The 21,307-nt window shown below is 43.4% G+C and overlaps 1 protein-coding gene across 3 annotated transcripts in view; it reads right to left on the bottom strand.

The window, feature by feature from the left end:
* The window catches only part of LOC143943288 (butyrophilin subfamily 2 member A1-like), a 149,608-nt gene that overhangs the window by 27,856 nt on the left and 100,445 nt on the right, over positions 1-21,307 (bottom strand). For all 3 annotated transcript variants that reach the window (XM_077464937.1, XM_077464938.1, XM_077464939.1), the window contains 3 exons: positions 17,201-17,221; positions 11,819-11,839; positions 2,404-2,424 (listed from right to left, as the gene is read on the bottom strand). In XM_077464937.1, the coding sequence (XP_077321063.1) occupies positions 2,404-2,424; positions 11,819-11,839; positions 17,201-17,221 (63 nt within the window). The remainder of the gene's footprint in view (positions 1-2,403; positions 2,425-11,818; positions 11,840-17,200; positions 17,222-21,307) is intronic.

Here is a 21,307-nt window from a genome sequence, read left to right as displayed (position 1 = left end):
TTGCTCCATGAAATTAGACTTTACAGGTACACAATGAGGCAGGAAAAATTCTAAAAAGCATCAGGTTTATTCATATCCATTAAAAGAAAACCCCTTTTTGAAGCTTCTTAGTAGAAAGCCATGCCAATTATACAAACTGAGTGGTGTAAATGCACCTTGTAGCAAATATTTAGAGTGGGTTTGGATTTCTAAATAGGAGGGGCTTAAAATGTGAGTGCATATTGCACAGAGCGCAGGGGTCACAAGTACATATTGCACATAACCTAGCATAGCTCTCAGCATTAGCAGCTATATTACGATGCAAATGCTTGGGCGGGGGACCCTGAAAATTAGCAGTGCATTTCCTGGTATGTAAGTGTGCCTAGAAATGTGCCAACACCCTCATAGTTATATATCTGCAGTGTGAGATTTAAGGCACTGCTGACTGCTAGTGCCAGCAAATTTGGTATGAGATTTGGTAATATCACTATTGTGCTGGTCACTGTTCTCTTTGCTGGAGGTTCCAACATGAGGAAGTAAAGTTGTGCCTCTACCAATATGGCCCCCTCAACATGGAGACAAGTTGTTTAACAAGTCATGGTAAGTTAATAATGGGGTAATTTCAGCAGCAGAGATGCCATAGGCTAGTGTTTTGCCATCTGTCTGCCTTTTTTATGTACAGCTTCCAGAGTTCCATTCCTCTTTAACTTGGAATCAGAATACTCAGTGAGTGCCTGATTAATGTTTCTATAGCCTGACTTGCCAGGCTGGTTTTGTGTAATCTGGTTACCTATTCTGACTTGTCTCAATCTGCTCTTCCTTAGGTACAGTATGTGTTACTTCTGATATATATGGCTTTCAGTTTCTGCCTGCCCCAGCCCTCCACTTGTTATATAACTACATTGGTCTACTACAAGCCCTGGCCACATCTCCACATTACACCTAAATTCTGGGCATCAGTTCTTCTCCCTATTCTCTGTCGCTGTCACCATCTAGGCAATCCTGAGGGTTGCACTTTAATGCTATCCGCACTGTAAGGCCTCTTGCACACAGTACTGATGTTTGAGCATTAGCATTTTTGGACGTAATTTCAGGCATTTGTGTTTACACATTATCACGCGTATTCGGTCATCTGTGCATTCGTGCATACGTTCCTTATGGAAAAATCTATGAAAATTTTAAATATGCTCAAATGCAAGTATTCCCACATATTTACACGTGCTAGTGGAATAATACTGACTGGGAAAGCAGATTTTTCTATTTTTTTTCTTACTCAAGAATATGTAGCACTTGTTTTTGCACCTGTGTGTACAATCACATTGTAAACAATGAGCTGTATTTTAGATCAGTAAAAAAAAAAAAAAAAAACTATACTGAGCCTACTAAATCTGCAGTGTGCAAGATGCCTAACTTGGGTAAAAAGCAGACACTGCTTGAGCCTGCTCCTTCTGCCACCTTGTACCAACTCAGTTTCTTTCTGTATTACTAAATTAAAGAAATGCATAGATACAGTACCTTGAATTTTTTTTTCATGTTACAACATGTAACACCAAATTAGAGAAACGCACCACTAACATTTTAGTAGCCTTTCCCTTTCCAAATAAAATACATGAATCCACAGATATCAGAAAACAAATTTTGCATTATGCAAGGAGTAACTTTCACCTTAACCTGTTTACACTTAAGTTTCTAATTAGGTTTCCAATTTGTCTATACCTTACTGGGTAAAAGAAATGAGAAGAATAAGCCAAAATTGTATAACCAGCCCCATTAGTGAAATAAAGTCAGTTATAACACAGATAACGTATTTCAAAAAAAGTATTATAATAATTATTATATTATTAATTATTATAATAAGTAAATTGTAAACCCATTGTGATAAATTAACTATTACTTGTTTTGTCTATGGGATGATAAATCTCAGAATACAACCTACTTTAACTCAGGTACCGTAGGTGTTAATCTGTGTGTATCATCCCATAAGAGATGGGAGTCCAGTCCTCTTCTATTCTGTGCATGAAATGTGGGAAGTCATTCCTACATCATTACATACAACGCAGGACCAGTAGTCACTGTCGTTCCTGTATCATATGTGATGATGACTGCAAGAGGGACAGTCACAAGAACAGTCAAAGAATAATGAGCAGTTTCAGGAGACAGGCAGGGAGGAAGACTGCAGGACCTTAAATTAAGGTAGATTAGACTCTATGGTATCTCATCCCTCGAGAAATCAAGCACTAGATAAATATAAATGGGAGAGGGGGCAATTTTACTCATCTGGTAACTGACCAGAGCTAAGCTTTACATTAAAATGTGTAACATTTACAAAATGTTAACTACCAAATATTTACCTACCTGTTCATTCTTTATGAATGTACATTTGTTCCATAAAAACAATAAATTTAATTCAGGTAATATGCTCACCTTTTTCGTCAAGTAATCGATCTAAAAATAAAATATAAATTCAGAACAATATTTAAAATGTATAGATAGGTGTTAAAACAAATGCATTATACAGGATGATAATAAAAAGTAACTGTCTAAAACAAATATTTTCCATTTCTGGTTGATGCAGGAATAACTAAACAAACTGACTAATAGCTAGCTTACAAACTAAGTAATAGTTTCTCCTGTGGAATTTCTATGGTGAGCTAGCTTGAGCACCTGATGTCTCAAACTGTGCTTTGGTATGGAAATTTACATAGCAGCGGTGGGCAAATGGGCGTACAGGTATGTCTCCTTTAATTTGCGGGCTAGTGGGCACGTGAGTACTGTGTGACTGTGCTCGCAGACTCTATGTCCACCGTTGACCTGCGATCATGTCACCGAGTGGCAGAACAGGGAGATGTAAACAAGGCATTTCCCTGTTCTGCCTAGCAACATGACAGATCTACTGCTCCCTGTCATGGGGAGCAGTGATCTCTGACATGTTGTAGTGAGCCCATCCTCCCTACAGTTAGAATCACTCCCTAGGACACACTTAACCCCTTGATCGCCCCTAGTGTTTAACCTCTTTCCTGCTAGTGTCATTTACAAAGTAATCAGTGCATTTTTATAGCACTGATCTCTGTATAAATAACAATGATCCCAAAATAGCATCAAAAGTGTGTGCCGTAATGTCACAGTCATGATCAAAATCGTAGATCGCCGACATTACTAATAAATACAATTTTATAATAAAAATAGCATAAATATATCCCCTATTTTGTAGATGCTATAACTTTTGCACAAACCAATCAATATATGATTATTGCAATTTTTTTACCACAAATTTGTAGAATACATATTGGAAAAAAAAAAATTATAAATTTTTTGGGATATTTATTATAGCAAAAAAGTAAAAAATATTGCTTTTTTTTAAAAAAAATTCGCAATTTTTTTGTTTATAGAGCAAAAAATAAAAACCACAGAGGTGATCAAATACCACCAAAAGAAAGCTCTATTTGTGGGGAAAAAAGGACGTAAAGTTTGTTTTGGTACAGCATTGTACCACTGTGCAATTGTCAGTTAAAGCGACACAGTGCTGAATCGCAAAAAGTGTTCTGGTCAGGAAGGGGGTAAAGCCTTCCTGGGGTGAAGTGGTTAAAGTGAAACAATAAAAATTTAAAATTCCTTCAAATATCAGGCCTGGGGGTGTCTATAGTATGCCTGTAAAGTGGTGCATCTTTCCCATGTTTATTATTGTACTGCAGCAAAATGATATTTCTAAAGGAAAAAATTAAATTTAAAATTGCTTGTGGCTGTAATGAATTGCCAGTTCCCGGCAATATAGAGTAAAAATAAAAGAAAAAAAATGTGTGGGTTCCCCCTACCAGTCCATACCAGGTCCTTCGAGTCTGGCATGTATATTAAAGGGAACTCTATGCCAAAATAATAGAAAAAAAAAACGAGACGCGTGAGTGCCCCCCTCCTGAACCATACCAGGCCACATGCCCTCAACATGGGGAAGGTGCTTTTTTGGCTAGATAGTGTATCTGGCAAGATTTACAATGGGGGTGGGACCCTCTTACACATAAATACTATATTTAGACATAATTTTAGGACCTGGGAGACAACCTCTCTACATGATGCGGCATGTTTGGGATTTGAACCCAGACGCTCAGGGAGGCTAAGTAGAAGTTCTAACCTCTTACTAACGGAGCTGCCACATGTGAGCCCCTCCTACACATAAATACACATAAATACTAAATGTTTTTGGACATACAGGTGATAGAATTACATTTCTCAAGAGTTATTCTTCTTGATTTATTCTGTGATATTTGGTGGTTCTTTGTGAGTGAATGTAGTGATATTACCCTCAGTTTTTTGGGAATTGCATTTTGATTTCTGATGTTGGTACACATATTACATTTTTGGCTCAAATTATGATTATTTGGAAATTTAAACAAAAAAACACAAAAAACTGTGACTTAATTTAAATTTGCATCAGCAATGGTATTGATTGTGGTTTGGAAAGACACCTCTGTGAGTTTGGGTAAATATTGTTGTGAGATGGAGAGCAACAAGTGAAAGTGACAGAGAAAAAAATATTTTACCAAAACATCAAAACATTCCACATTCTAGCATTCTTAGGCCTCATGCACACGAGACGCAGTTAAACACGCGTTCAGATGCAGTTGGACAGTTTTTTCAACTGCCCCTGAACTCATTCAATGTTATCCTATGTGTCCATGCACACAGTCTAGTTTTTTTCCGTTTTTATGCAGTTGCGTTTAATCTCGTTTTTCCAGAAGCAAAAAAATGCGTTCAGAAGCAAAAATTTCCACGTTTCAGACGCAAAACGCGGCTAAACGCGGCACCCGCGTTTAGCCGCGTTTACGTTTATATGCGTTTTTAAAGGTGACCTTTTTTTTTACATTAAAAATCTCAAAAATGATTGCAAATGATGAAAAACCATTAGAAAAATATTTTAAACAATTGCAAGTGGACAATCCACAACTTGTGGCAAGTGACATGGCAGGTGGCAAGTGATGTGGCAAGTGGACAATCCACAACTTGTGACAGGTGATATGGCTGGTGACGTGGCAAGTGGACAATCCACAACTTGTGGCAGGTGGCATGGCAAGTGATGTGGCAGGTGATGTGACATGTGGACAATCCACATCTTGTGGCAAGTGACGTGGCAGCTGACGTGGCAAGTGACGTGGCAAGTGGACGATCCAAAACTTGTGGCAGGTGACGTGGCAAGTGACGTGGCAGGTGACGTGGCAAATGACGTGGCAAGTGGACAATCCACAGTTTTTGGCAAGTGACATGGCAGGTGGCAAGTGATGTGGCAAGTGGACAATCCACAACTTGTGACAGGTGACGTGGCAAGTGATGTGGCAGGTGATGTGGCAAGTCACGTGGCAAGTGGAAATCCACAACTTGTGGCAGGTGATGTGGCTGGTGACGTGGCAAGTGGACAATCCACAACTTGTGGCAGGTGGCATGGTAGGTGACATAGAAAGTGGACAATCCACATCTTGTGGCAAGTGACGTGGCAGGTGATGTGGCAAGTGACGTGGCAAGTGGACAATCCACAACTTGTGGCAGGTGATGTGGCAAGTGACGTGGCAGGTGATGTGGACAATCCCCAACTTGTGGCAGGTGACGTGGCAAGTGACGTGGCAAGTGGACAATTCACAACTTGTGGCAGGTGACGTGGCAAGTGGACAATCCACAACTTGTGGCAGGTGACGTGGCAAGTGACGTGGCAGGTGATGTGGCAAGTGACGTGGCAAGTAGACAATCCACAACTTGTGGCAGGTGATGTGGCAAGTGACGTGGCAGGTGATGTGGCAAGTCACGTGGCAAGTGGACAATCCACAACTTGTGGCAGGTGACGTGGCAGGTGATGTGGCAAGTGGACAATCCCCAACTTGTGGTAAGTGACGTGGCAAGTGACGTGGCAAGTGGACAATCCAAAACTTGTGGCAAGTGACGTGGCAGGTGATGTGGCAAGTCACGTGGCAAGTGGACAATCCACAACTTGTGGCAGGTGACGTGGCAGTTGGACAATCCACAACTTGTGGCAGGTGATGTGGCAAGTGGCGTGGCAGGTGACGTGGCAAGTCACGTGGCAAGTGGACAATCCACAACTTGTGGCAGGTGACGTGGCAGTTGGAAAATCCACAACTTGTGGCAGGTGATGTGGCAAGTGACGTGGCAGGTGATGTGGCAAGTCACGTTAAAACCATTAGAAAAATATTTTAAACAATTGCAATTGCAAGTGGACAATCCACAACTTGTGGCAAGTGATGTGGCAGGTGATGTGGCAAGTCACGTGGCAAGTGGAAATCCACAACTTGTGGCAGGTGATATGGCTGGTGACGTGGCAAGTGGACAATCCACAACTTGTGGCAGGTGGCATGGCAAGTGATGTGGCAGGTGATGTGACATGTGGACAATCCACATCTTGTGGCAAGTGACGTGGCAGCTGACGTGGCAAGTGACGTGGCAAGTGGACGATCCAAAACTTGTGGCAGGTGACGTGGCAAGTGACGTGGCAGGTGACGTGGCAAATGACGTGGCAAGTGGACAATCCACAGTTTTTGGCAAGTGACATGGCAGGTGGCAAGTGATGTGGCAAGTGGACAATCCACAACTTGTGACAGGTGACGTGGCAAGTGATGTGGCAGGTGATGTGGCAAGTCACGTGGCAAGTGGAAATCCACAACTTGTGGCAGGTGATGTGGCTGGTGACGTGGCAAGTGGACAATCCACAACTTGTGGCAGGTGGCATGGTAGGTGACATAGAAAGTGGACAATCCACATCTTGTGGCAAGTGACGTGGCAGGTGATGTGGCAAGTGACGTGGCAAGTGGACAATCCACAACTTGTGGCAGGTGATGTGGCAAGTGACGTGGCAGGTGATGTGGACAATCCCCAACTTGTGGCAGGTGACGTGGCAAGTGACGTGGCAAGTGGACAATTCACAACTTGTGGCAGGTGATGTGGCAAGTGGACAATCCACAACTTGTGGCAGGTGACGTGGCAAGTGACGTGGCAGGTGATGTGGCAAGTGACGTGGCAAGTAGACAATCCACAACTTGTGGCAGGTGATGTGGCAAGTGACGTGGCAGGTGATGTGGCAAGTCACGTGGCAAGTGGACAATCCACAACTTGTGGCAGGTGACGTGGCAGGTGATGTGGCAAGTGGACAATCCCCAACTTGTGGCAAGTGACGTGGCAAGTGACGTGGCAAGTGGACAATCCAAAACTTGTGGCAGGTGATGTGGCAAGTCACGTGGCAAGTGGACAATCCACAACTTGTGGCAGGTGACGTGGCAGTTGGACAATCCACAACTTGTGGCAGGTGATGTGGCAAGTGACGTGGCAGGTGATGTGGCAAGTCATGTGGCAAGTGGACAATCCACAACTTGTGGCAGGTGACGTGGCAGTTGGACAATCCACAACTTGTGGCAGGTGATGTGGCAAGTGACGTGGCAGGTGATGTGGCAAGTCACGTGGCAAGTGGACAATCCACAACTTGTGGCAGGTGATGTGGCTGGTGACATGGCAAGTGGACAATCCACAGCTTGTGGCAGGTGGCATGGCAGATGACGTGGAAAGTGGACAATCCACATCTCGTGGCAAGTGACGTGGCAGGTGATGTGGCAAGTGACGTGGCAAGTGACGTGGCAAGTGGACAATCCACAACTTGTGGCAGGTGACGTGGCAGGTGATGTGGCAAGTGGACAATCCCCAACTTGTGGCAAGTGACGTGGCAAGTGACGTGGCAAGTGGACAATCCAAAACTTGTGGCAGGTGACGTGGCAAGTGACGTGGCAGGTGATGTGGCAAGTCACGTGGCAAGTGGACAATCTACAACTTGTGGCAAGTGACGTGGCAAGTGACGTGGCAAGTGGACAATCCAAAACTTGTGGCAGGTGACGTGGCAAGTGACGTGGCAGGTGATGTGGCAAGTCACGTGGCAAGTGGACAATCCACAACTTGTGGCAGGTGACGTGGCAGTTGGACAATCCACAACTTGTGGCAGGTGATGTGGCAAGTGACGTGGCAGGTGATATGGCAAGTCACGTGGCAAGTGGACAATCCACAACTTGTGGCAGGTGACGTGGCAGTTGGACAATCCACAACTTGTGGCAGGTGATGTGGCAAGTGACGTGGCAGGTGATGTGGCAAGTCACGTGGCAAGTGGACAATCCACAACTTGTGGCAGGTGATGTGGCTGGTGACGTGGCAAGTGGACAATCCACAGCTTGTGGCAGGTGGCATGGCAGATGATGTGGAAAGTGGACAATCCACATCTCGTGGCAAGTGACGTGGCAGGTGATGTGGCAAGTGACGTGGCAAGTGGACAATCCACAACTTGTGGCAGGTGACGTGACAGGTGATGTGGCAAGTGGACAATCCCCAACTTGTGGCAAGTGACGTGGCAAGTGATGTGGCAAGTGGACAATCCACAACTTGTGGCAAGTGACGTGGCAAGTGACGTGGCAAGTGGACAATCCAAAACTTGTGGCAGGTGACGTGGCAAGTGACGTGGCAGGTGATGTGGCAAGTCACGTGGCAAGTGGACAATCCACAACTTGTGGCAGGTGACGTGGCAGTTGGACAATCCACAACTTGTGGCAGGTGATGTGGCAAGTGACGTGGCAGGTGATGTGGCAAGTCACGTGGCAAGTGGACAATCCACAACTTGTGGCAGGTGATGTGGCTGGTGACGTGGCAAGTGGACAATCCACAGCTTGTGGCAGGTGGCATGGCAGATGATGTGGAAAGTGGACAATCCACATCTCGTGGCAAGTGACGTGGCAGGTGATGTGGCAAGTGACGTGGCAAGTGGACAATCCACAACTTGTGGCAGGTGACGTGACAGGTGATGTGGCAAGTGGACAATCCCCAACTTGTGGCAAGTGACGTGGCAAGTGATGTGGCAAGTGGACAATCCACAACTTGTGGCAAGTGACGTGGCAAGTGACGTGGCAAGTGGACAATCCAAAACTTGTGGCAGGTGACATGGCAAGTGACGTGGCAGGTGATGTGGCAAGTCACGTGGCAAGTGGACAATCCACAACTTGTGGCAGGTGCCGTGGCAAGTGACACGCTAAATACAAATACACTGCAGCTCTCACAGCTGCTGCTACTCACTCTGGTCTCACAAAATTGCTGAAATAGTTAATAATACTGTTTTTTTGAGCTGGGGAGGGTCTATGATGTTAGCTTAACTAAACGCTTCTAGACACAAACGCGGTAAAACGCGGTAAAACGCAGCTAAATCGCGGTAAAAATCGTGGCAAAACGCGCGTTTCTAAACGCCGGTTTCAACATGTGTCCAGCAGCGTTTGCTTCTGCGTCTCGTGTGCATGAAGCCTTAAAAACAAAATAGATTAAGTAGAACCAACAATGTTGCAAAGGAAAATTTATTTCAGAGAAAGATACATTTCATCTCAACATTAAAAGGAATTATTTGGGGAAGTTACAATTGTACAATTAGAATCAATGGCTAAAACTTGCATTGGACTATAATAGCACTGATTTTACTCCCAAAAAATGCTGTTTAACACAGCGCTCATTCTGATATTTACTATAGCGCCCTGTAAAACAGCAATGGGAGCTAAAATAAGAGCTATTTGCAGGTCTGGGCATGCTCAGTTGTGTTGGCACATAGTTGTACAGAGATAGGGAATTTACTCTCAGACTTAGATATTTCAGTGTAGAAATCACTTTTTTCACACAGTTTAAATGCAGATTATCTTTAAATAATATACCAGTACCATTTACGCAATCATATCATGTTCTAAACATTATTTCCATGTGCACTACTCCAACTTTTAGCAGGGTAAGGGTTTGGGCGCAATTTGTTTTCAGGGAACTATAGTAAATTTGATTTTGAGAATATTTTTTTACCAGCGCTATAGTGAATACTGTTTTAGTGCTAATTAGTGTGATTAACGCTAATTCACGGTAATTAGCACCGCAAAGTCCCTACTTTTTTAATAGAATATTTCCTTGTACTAAATATGAATTACTTATATACTCCCTTTTTCTTTGTAGAAACTCTATACCCATTTGAGTCAATAACATAAAACCTCTGAAGAAGGATTTTTCGCCCGCAACATGTAAGGTGCTATTTACATTGTATTGATCGCCGGCAGTCCTTTGCACCAGGATGGTGATTCATCTATACAATTGTATCAATCAGGGTATTAGATATGGATTTTATGCTCTGTATGTATTGTCTAAACATGTATATTATTGATATTTTGTAATAAAATGTATACTTTTATATTCTGCTGTTAACGACCCCAAGGGGTGCCTCACTGTGCCTTTGGTACCAGGTGTTTTTTTTTGTTATAATTGAGTCAGACAGATCAAGCATTTTCACACACAGTCACACCCCTCCTCTAATGTCTTGAGCAAAACCTGCACCACTCCATGTGTGATTTGAGGCTAGGACAGAGGGTCACCAGCCAGCAACACAATGACCCCAAACACACTGCTAAAGCAACACTTGAGTGGTTTACGGGGAAACATGTAAATGTGTTGGAATGGCCTAGTCAAAGCCCAGACCTCAATCAAATAGAAAATCTGTGGTCAGACTTAAAGATTGCTGTTCACAAGCGCAAACCATACAACTTGAAGGAGCTGGAGCAATTTTGCAAGGAGGAATGGGCAAAAAGATGTGGCAAGCTCATAGAGACTTATCCAAAGCGATTTGAAGCTGTGATAGCCGCCAAAGGTGGCTCTACAAAGTATTAACTTTAGAGGGGTGAATAGTTATTGACTTTTTCTGTTATTATGACCTATTTGAAGATTTTTTTTTTTATTGTGAAGTTGTGGGCATGTTCTGTAAATTAAATGATGCAAAACCTCAAACAATCCATGTTAATTCCAGGTTGTGAGTCAACAAAACACGAAAAATGCCAAGATGGGGGTGAATACTTTTGCAAGGCACTGTAGATCTGAGGAGGACATGCAAGGAAAATAAAAAACAGCATTTTAGCTTGCACACGATTGGATGATAAAATCAGCAGAGCTTCCCCTCATTTCAGATCTTCCCCTCAGATCTACAGCGACTGAACTTCCAAGTGCACTTGTAGTGCAAAGTGGATTTTCCTTTCGTAAATACCCCCCTCCATAGACTTTTAGCAGAGTTTAGAAGCTGCTCCATTTAGGTGAGCTATAACCTCGCTTGAAGCGGAAAAATAAGCATGTTCAGGATAGGAATGGTTTGACGGCTAGCCATGGGAAACTGAAGCCAAAATGTTCTGCGATCTTGCCACATTTTGCCATGGTAAATGTAGGCCAGTGTACATGAGGCCTAAAGCAAACAGGATTGTTGTCACTATCTGTACTTTTCTGAGCACTAGAGGGATAAGTTGGAAAGGGGGATCACGTAGGAAATTGGATGTCATTACATTTAATACAGAGCAGATCTGTTGTCAGCTAGTGATCAGTCATTTTGCAGAAAGGATTTGCAAGCTGTTGCCCTGCCCTAGTCTGATAAGGTCAATTATGTTGTAAAATTAATTTGTTACCTCTCCTGCAGAATTATCCTGCAGTTTTAATCTTTGGGCAGCAGGGGGATGTTTTTCCACTAGAGCATTGCTTCTATGAAGCAGTCAGAAGCAGTTCTTATTAGAAGCTGAAGCCAGTGAAGGGTAAAGAAGATGCATCTCATGGCATTCTTAGATGGCTACAGTTCAAGCATAAGGATGGACAGCCATGCAAATTAAAAGAAGAGGTCATCCATTACAGCTCCCATTTCTCTCTTAATACAGGTGTACATGAATGCACTCTATCAGGCCTGGGTATCAGGGATTGCTAAACAAATCATATTTAAAATGATAAGCTCAAATTTCATATAAAAAGAAAATAGGAACCAACTTACCTTTTTCTTGTGTTACATCTCCTGTTGCAATAAAGAAGAAGTTACTATTGCGTTTCCTACATAGGATGAAGCAATCTCTTATCTATATATTTTTAAAGCTCAGACTCCATGCATGAAAGCACACCGCAAAGCCACCCTCATATAATTAAAGGTATTCACAATCACAGATACGAGGTTTGTCAATTTAATTCCCAAAATGCCCACAAAATAGCATTATGGTGGTGAGTCACACAGCTATTCACACTCGAGCGTGTTCTAACACGTTCTAACATGCAGTCGCCTGGGTAGCAGACCAGCTGACTCAGTCTTTTATGCGTAGTAGAAAAAATACTACATGTATGCGTTGCAGTGTTGGCAGAGAATTAACGAAACAGGAATCTGGAGCAGTGGGTTAATATCAAAATTTGTGTGAAAACTGGCAAAAGTGCAAAATAAAATTTAGCTTAAGCTTCTGGTAAAGAAAGAAATTAAGTGTTTTTCAATGGCATAGGCGGTTTAAGGAGGGGTGGGAAGATGTCCATGATGATGCAGGTGAAAATGATATAATAAAACTCTTGCGCTATCAATAAAGTGTGGTATAATGGCCAACTGCCGCAAGCATTGATCAGCTAACCTGTGGCTAATAAAAAATATTGATGTAATAATGATGCTGCACTGTTGAATACCAGCTGGTGAGTATTATGGGAAAAACAATAATTCAATATAAAGTGACAAACTTCTTCAAAGGGTGAAGGTTCCTTACAATGAGGGAATGCATCAATCCATGCAGATGAATATGAAGTAAATGTGTTGCTGCAGCAAACCTGGCGTGTACTCGTGCAGAGGATAAAGGTTCTTTACAAGAGAAGTGCATCCATTATGAAACTATATATGCATGCCTACTTACAACAAACATAATATTTACTTGTGCAGACTCAGAAAATAAAAAAGGAAAAATATAAAATAATAAATATCCCATATTCTGTAACACTCAAAAATGCTTATAGTGAATGTGTATTCACAATCACAGATACAAAGTCTGACAATTTAATTCCCGAAATGCCTCAGCAAATAAAAAGGAAACATAAAACATAAAATAATAAATATCCCATATAACACTCAAAAATGTTTATAGTGATTGTGAATTCACAATCACAGATACGAAGTCTGACAATTTAATTTACGAAATGTCCACAGCGTAGCACTATGGTGGTGAGTCACAAAGACATTCACACTCGAGCGTGTTTTGACATGTTTTAACTTGCAGTCGCCTTGGTAGCAGACCAAAAATATTGATGTAATAATGGTGCTGCACTGTTGAATACCAGCTGGTGAGTATTATGGGAAAAAACAATAATTCAATATAAAGAGACAAACTTCTTCAAAGGGTGTAGGTTCCTTACAATGAGGGAATGCTTGCCTATAGGGATCCTCTGAGGGTCACCCTCTAGTTGGTCTGACTGGTGGCTCCCTAAGGTGGATAGTACTTCCTCTATGGGGGTCCCTCCCGATGTCCTCGATATTGATATATACAGAAAGAGGTTCTAGATAGTGTAGTATTGTTAACTAAGTTTATAAGATTAAAACACAGCTAGTTAACTCACTTTTTGCAAAGGAAATAACAGACATGTACTCCACAAGTGGCAAGCTCATATTCACCCATCACTTCAGGTAGGCCTATCGCTCAATCCCGACGGGTTGCTGAGATTGCACAGGCATCTCCTATATTTGTTGTAAGTAGACATAGATTTATAGTTTCCTAATTGATGTACTTCTCTTGTAAAGAATCTTTATCCACTGCAGGCCAGGTTTGCTGCAGGAACACATTTATATTCATCTTTACGAATTAATGCATTCCCTCATTGTAAGGAACCTAAACCCTTTGTAGAAGTTTGTCACTTTATATTGAATTATTGTTTTTTCCCATAATACTCACCAGCTGGTATTCAACAGCACACATCAGCCAAAAATATAAAGGATGGATGTAACTGCATGGAGAGTACAAACCCTCATACCCTTATGCTGGTATTTTATTTATTTTTATCAGGAGGATAGAGGATAGTTCACTACAAGTCAGGGACGTGTGGTGGGGTCATTGGCTGGTGAGACACTGGCTAGTATCAGAGCCAGATTACAGGTTACATATGTCATGATCGTTAGAGCAAGAGCAATACTTCTAGCACTAGATCTCCTCTGTAAATCTAAACCTATAATCTGTAAAAAAAATTAAAGAGTCGTCTATGGAGATTTTTAAGTGCTGAAGTTTGGAGCCATTCCATGAGTGTGCGGAATTTTAAAGCATGACATGTTAGGTATCTATTTACTTGGTGCAACATCATCTTTCACATTATACAAAAAAATGTAAAAAATCGAGCTATCTTTAGCTATTTTTTTTTATATTCTTGAAAAATTGCTGCGCAAATACTGTGTAACATACAATGTTGCAATGACCACCATTTTATTCCCTAGGGTGTCTGCTAAAAAAATATAGATAATGTTTGGGGATTTTGAGTAATTTTCTATTATTATTATTCAGGATTTTTATAGTGCTGACAGTTTACGCAGCACTTTTTTAGCAAAAACATGATGATTATTACATGTAGGAGAGAAGTGTCAGAATTGGCCTGGGTGGCAAAGGGTATATTACCATAAGTAATATACAAATAATTATTATATATAAGGTTTTTAAGGTAATTTACTATATTTTCAAAAACTGTACTCAAGCAAGTGGCTTAACGGACAAATTACTATAACTTCCAACCAGTTTCACAGTAAATAGATACAGTAAATAATAAATTATTATCTTATAACATATAGCATAATAATATATGATTTAGCTTGATTATAACAGTACCTTTTCAACAGCAGCAGATTCTCATTCACCTTCTTAACTGTGTGAGAAAAACATGGAATTGTGGGTAAATCTTATACCCATAAACCCATGTTTTTTCCTTGTAGTTAAGAGGGCTGGGCTGGAAGGGGGCTATTGTCTTTTATGCCACGTACACATGTCGGGGTCTGCGGGCGGGGGCTTATCGGAATCCGTGAGCCCCCTTTAATAAGGGGGCCCCCGGATACCGGCCCCCCACCCTATGTGAATGAGTATGGGGTACAATGTACCCCTACCCATTCACCTGTGAAAAAAAGTAAAAAACACAACACACAAGGGGTAAAATAGTTTATTGCACAGCTCCGGGGGTCTTCTGTCCGTCTTCGGGGGTCTTCTCGCCGGACTCCTCCGCTATCTTCTGCTACCTCCCTGCCCTTTGTGAGCGGAGGATGCGATGAGGCAACATCTGAAGAGAAGAAGAGAAGAACAGAAGACGGCGACAGTGGCGACAGAAGACCGGGCCACCGCCTGTAAAAGAGTTAGAAGAAAGCGCGGTGGCCCGGCAAGAAGAACAAAAGAGGGGGACAAGACCCCCGAAGTCGGAAGAAGAGGGCGGTGGCGGCAAAGAAGAAAGCCAGGCTCCTCCGCTAGTAAAAGAGCTAGCAGAAGATAGAGGAGGAGTCCGGCGAGAAGACCCCCGAAGACGGACAGAAGATCCCCGGAGCTGTGCAATAAACTATTTTAACCCTTGTGTGTTGTGTTTTTTTTTACTTTTTTCACAGGTGAATGGGTAGGGGTACATTGTACCCCATAATCATTCACATAGGGTGGGGGGGGCGGTATCCGGGGGCTCCCTTATTAAAGGGGGCTCACGGATTCCGATAAGCCCCCCGCCCACAGACCCCGACAACCAACGGCCAGGGTTGTCGGGAAGAGGCCCTTGTCCTCATCAACATGGGGACAAGGTGCTTTGGGGTGGGGGGCCGTGCGGCCCCCCCTTCCCCAAGGCACCCCCCCATGTTGAGGGCACACGGCCTGGTACGGCTCAGGCCGGGTAGCGTGCTCGGATAAGGGTCTGATATGGGCCTGGGGGGGGCCCCACGCTGATTTTTCGGCGTAGGGATTCCCCTTTAAGTCCATACCAGGTGATGGGGCCAGCAAAGCCTCCTTCACTGGCCCTGGCTACCTGGAGACGTGCTCAAAATGAGCGGACTTTTCTCCGGGCGGGAAAAGTCAGTTCATTTCAAAAGTACGGCGGAATGGCACACACACGGCCGGATTGTCCGCCGAAATGCTAGTCCGGCGGAAAGATTGGAGTGCAAAACTACTTTCTAAGTCCGCCGGACTTTTGGGTAAAAAAAGTCCGCTGGAGGTTACACACGGGCGGATTGTCCGGCAGACTTGAGTTTGCCGGACTTTTTCACTGGATTGTTTGATCGTGTGTACGTGGCATTAGACACACGCACACTATGACACTGCAGTGAGAGGCATGCCTCCACTGCAGCATGTTTAGCTGGGGCTAATGGTACTTTTCCATTGTTCCAAGGCTCCAGGCTGTCCATTGAGCTCAGTGCTGATAAGAAGCAAGGAGAGGCACTGTGGGCTCATCCTCTCAGTCTGCTGCAAACAGAGTGTGCCAGCCTGTATTTAAACTGGCCACTCTGTATGTAACTTCTGACAGGCTGCATCAGGTGGAAAACTGGTATTGAAACGTCCCCGACCCAGTGTAACTGTGATTGGAGGCCGGGATAGGAATGTGGTGGTTGATATAGCTGATGCCATATAGGGAAACCATACCTTCATTAACCTAAGACTCAGGAAAAAGTCAGTTAGATATATGGTTGAGAAATATGTTGTTTACACAGAATGAAATTAATTAATTAATTTGTTATTTATTGTTTTTTAATAAAAGGCTGCTTTGGCCATTTAAATTCAAACGTATGTGGCTGTGTCATTATTGAGGTAGTTTGGTGGTATGGACTAGAGAGGTAGGTCACGGCAGCCGCAACATAACCAATACCTCAGTCATACATGCAGTGTGGTGTGACTGGGCCTTTAAAGTGAAACTAAACCGACTGATTTAACTTTTTCCCAAAAGAGTTAGATTCAAGGCATGCCATGAATGATACCTGTTACATTTGCTTGTGCTCTCAGCCGAACTGTCAACCCATCAAATGTCTGGTGTCATAACTCATCACATGTGCAGCACCATGACAGCTGGAGATCCAACAAAAAGCTAAGATGGCAGCTTCCTTGTATAGATAGGAGAATTTAGATCTGATTTAATTACCCACACATATGTTCTTCATATACATATATATATATATATATATATATATATATATATATATATATATAGATATAGATATAGATATAGATATGGTTCATTGGCAAAATCAATAAAAATAGTATTTGCTGAAACAGAATACCTAAAGCATTCAAAATACAATTAAAGGACATACAAACTGTTTTGTTTTTGTTATTTAAAAACTACTTTTCTTAACGCTAAATATATTACATAGTGTTTGCAAAAATAAATAAATGTTGGTATTTTCAATTTTCTTTACACTCACCTAAATTTTCTGTTAGGGATTCTGCAAATGGAAAAAACAAAAACTGTCATGCGTGCCAGGTGTATCTTAATAGATTATTTAAAAAGACAGATTAAAAGACTCTTAGAAAATTAACAGTTTAAAATATCAATTGAAATAGTAGATTAAAATATTAACAATATGTTTAATTTATTATTAATATTAAACCACTTGCCGACCGCCCCACGTATGAGTACGGTGGCAAAGTGGCGCTCATGTGCCGGATCATGTACCTAGTAGGTAATCTGGCACTTCTGAGTAGGGGGTGGGCACCGCTTGTATTGTGATTAGTCACAGCACAAGCCGATCAGTGAGTGCGGGCCAATGGATGACCATGTGGCACCCACTGATCTGCAAGGAGAGAGAACAGAGCTGTGCCCATCAGTGAGGATGTGCTGGACTTTGTTTCCCTTCAAAGCAGGGAATAAAATCCAGCACATCCCTTAGTAAAAGCACCACATGGTAAACACAAAAACACTGGTTTGGCACGCATTGAATCCTTGTTTAACCCCTTCTCAGCCAGTGTAATTAGCACACTGACAGTGTATCTTTTTAGCACTGATCACTGTATTACTATCACTGGTTCCCAAGTGTCAGATTGTCCACTTCAATATCGCAGTCACGCTATAAGTCACTGATCGCTGCCATTACTAGTATAAAAGAAACAAATAAAAAGTAGTTTTTAGACGCTATAACTTTTGTGCATACCAATCAATATTGCGATATTTTTTACCAAAAATATATAGCAGAATACACATTGGTCTAAATTTATGAAGGAATTTGAGATTTAAAAATCTTTTTAATGGATACAGTATGTTCTATAGCAGATAGTAAAAAATATTGTTTTTGTTTTCAAAATTGTTGGTCTTTTTTTGTTTATAGTGCAAAAAATAAAAAAGCCAGGGGAGATAAAATACCACCAAAAGAAAGCTCTTTTTGTGGGAAAAAACCAGAGTTAGACTTACCGATAACTCTTTTTCTAGGAGTCTTCCAGGATAGCCTCTGAGATATAGGGCTCCTCCTTCCGGGACAGGAAACACGTCAACCCAATCAAATAAAAGGTGTGGTCCTCCAGGCCCTCCTCAGTTTTACTCCAAGAACCACCGGAAGGCTCTGAAAGACATAACACACTAACAATCACGTTAGTACACATCCTTACCACTTAGTCCAACTTAAACAACTTTGGGTGGGAAACCAGGCTGTCCTGGAAGACTCCTAGAAAAAGAGTTACCGGTAAGTCTAACTCCGGTTTTCTCATATCGTCTTCCAGGACAGCTTCTGAGATGATAAGCAAGGAGCTCACCTTGTCAGGGTGGGACCACTGCCTGGAGGACCTTTCGTCCAAAAGTCTGCTCTTTATCAGACCATAAATCCAGACGGTAATGTCTTGCAAACGTAGAGTAGCTGGACCACGTTGCTGCCTTGCAGATCTTCTCCGGAGAGGCTCCAGCCCTCTCTGCCCATGATGCGGAAACCGCCCTGGTAGAGTGTGCCTTAACTAAGGGAGCCTGTTTCCCCTCTAATTCATAGGCTTTAACTATCGCCATTCGTATCCACCTGGCGATAGAGGATTTGGACGCCTTGCAGCCCTTGCGGGAGCCCGAAAAATTAACAAAAAGTGAGTCTGACTTCCTGAAGACCCTAGTGGCCTCTAAAAAAATTAATAGACTTTTGACGTCTAACAAACTTAAAGATCTTGCCTCATCTCCGCCAGAGGCTGAGAAAAATGTTGGTAAAATAATGTCCTGTGTCCTATGAAAAGTGGACACGACTTTAGGGAGAAAACTAGGGTCAGTCTTAAGCACTACCCTGTCCTCAAAAATTAACAAAAATGGCTCTCTGATCGAGAGCGCCTGCAGATCACTGACCCTTCTAGCTGACGTGATCCCTATCAAAAAGACTGTCTTTAGTATCATCCACTTAAGTGATGCTTTATCTAGGGGCTCAAATGGATCCCGGGTCAAAGCCCTAAGAACCAAGGACAAATCCCAAGAAGGACAGGTTTTCATCTTCACAGGCCTGGATGTAGCAAAAGCCTTGAAGAAGTTCCTGACAAAAGGGTTCTGCTGGAGAGAAGACTGAAGGAAAACACTTAAGGCTGCCACCTGTACCTTTAGGGTGCTGATAGAGAGGCCTAGCTCTACCCCTGCTTGCAGAAAATCTAAGACTGCCGGAACCCCGGGACTTGCAATACCCTGTTCTCGCAGGCAGGAATTAAACCTTTTTCCTATCTTGGCGTAAATCGCTCTAGTTACTGGTTTATGGCATTCTAACAAGGTCTTAACCACCCTCTCTGAAAAACCCTGTGATCTTAAGATCTGTTCCTCAGATACCAGGCCGCAAGCTTGAGTCTCTCTATATGAGGATGCAGGATCGGCCCCTGGGAAAGCAAATCCTCCCTGACTGGTAGTAATATCTGAGGATGAACAGCCAACCTCTTTATGCTGGCAAACCAGGGTCTCCTTGACCAAAAAGGAGCCACTAAAATGAGGTCCATAGCTTCCGACCGGAACTTCTGCAGAACCTCCGCCACCATCCTTACAGGAGGGAAGGCATAACACAGGCCGAACAGCCATGGATTGGCAAGGGCGTCTATCCCCCTGGCCCGATCCTGTGGGTGAACCGAAAAAAATTGTGTCACCTTCCTGTTGCTTTCTGTTGCAAATAGGTCTATTTCTGGCCTTCCCCAGCTTCCTTGTTGAGGAACCACTCGTCCTGACCTATCTTCTGCCGACTGAGAAAGTCGGCCAGCAGATTCTGACTTCCCTTCAGATGAATGGCTGATATTGAGGACAAGTTCTTCTCGGCCCAGCAGAAGATTCTGTCCGCAATAGCCTGCAGCACGGGGCTTCTGGTTCCCCCTTGCTTGTTCAGATAGGCTACTGCTGCCACATTGTCTGACCGAACCTGCAGATCCCTGCCCTGTAACTGGGACTGGAAGGCTTCTATAGCATTCCAAACTGCCAGAAGTTCCTTCTGGTTTGAGGAACGGCCTGCCTCTAGATTCGACCAGGTTCCTTGGGCTAAGATTCCCTCTAGGTGGGCACCCCAACCCAACGCACTGGCATCGGTCGTGACCACCACCGTAGCTTGTGGGGACCAGGGAAGACCCTTGTCCAGGTTGACCTGGGCCCGTCACCACCACAGAGACCTCCTGATGGCATAGGATAGGGGCATAACCTGATCCAAGCTCTGCTCCCTGCCATCCCAATAACGGAGCATAAGTCTCTGCAAAGGGCGCTGATGATGCCTTGCCCAGGCCACCGCTGGAAAGCATGATGTCATCAACCCCAGGACTCTCATAACCTCCCTGATCTGGGCTTCCCGACCTGATTGAAGCTGGGCTACCGCCTGCTCTAGCTTGTTGATCTTCTCCGCAGGAAGAAACACCCTCATCTCCACCGAAGAAATCCTGTATCCTAAATACAGGACTTCCTGCGAGGGTGTCAACTGGGATTTTTCCTAGTTTATCAGCCACCCCAGTGAGCGCAGGAAACCCAAGGCCTCCTGCACATCCTTCTGCAGCTGTTGGGCAGACTGAGCTATGAACAGTAGATCGTCCAGATATGGAATCACTGTTATAGCCTTGAGCCTTAACGGGGCCAGCGCCTCTGCCAGAACCTTTGTAAAGATCCTTGGCGAGGCCGAAAGCCCGAAAGGGAGAGCTCGAAACTGGAGGTGTAACACTCCCGTGTTCATCCTCACCACCAACCTGAGAAACCTCTGGGACTCCGGATGAATCGGGATATGCAAATATGCATCCCTGAGATTCACGGTGGCCATGTGACAACCCTGAAACAGAAACTTGGTTACCAAGAAGATTGACTCCATACGGAACTGCTTGTATTTTATGAACCTGTTCAGGGGGCAGAGATTCAGTATCAGCCTGAATTTCCCCAAAGGTTTCTTTACCACGAATACGTGGGAGTAAACCCCCAAGCCTCGCTCCTCCGGAGGCACCTGCACCAGTGCTTTTTGGTCCACCAGATCCCCCAGAAGAAGACCCAGAGCCTTTGCCTTCTCTTGGTCCCTTGGTAACCTGGTTACCTGAAAGGGAGGGGAACTGAACCAAACTCCAACCTGTAGCCG

The sequence above is a fragment of the Lithobates pipiens genome, unplaced genomic scaffold, assembly GCF_037356315.1.
Source record: "Lithobates pipiens isolate NorthernLeopardFrog02 unplaced genomic scaffold, aLitPip1_a1.2 Scaffold_30, whole genome shotgun sequence".
Classification (NCBI taxonomy): domain Eukaryota; kingdom Metazoa; phylum Chordata; class Amphibia; order Anura; family Ranidae; genus Lithobates; species Lithobates pipiens.
This window is presented reverse-complemented; position numbering and strand designations above follow the sequence as displayed.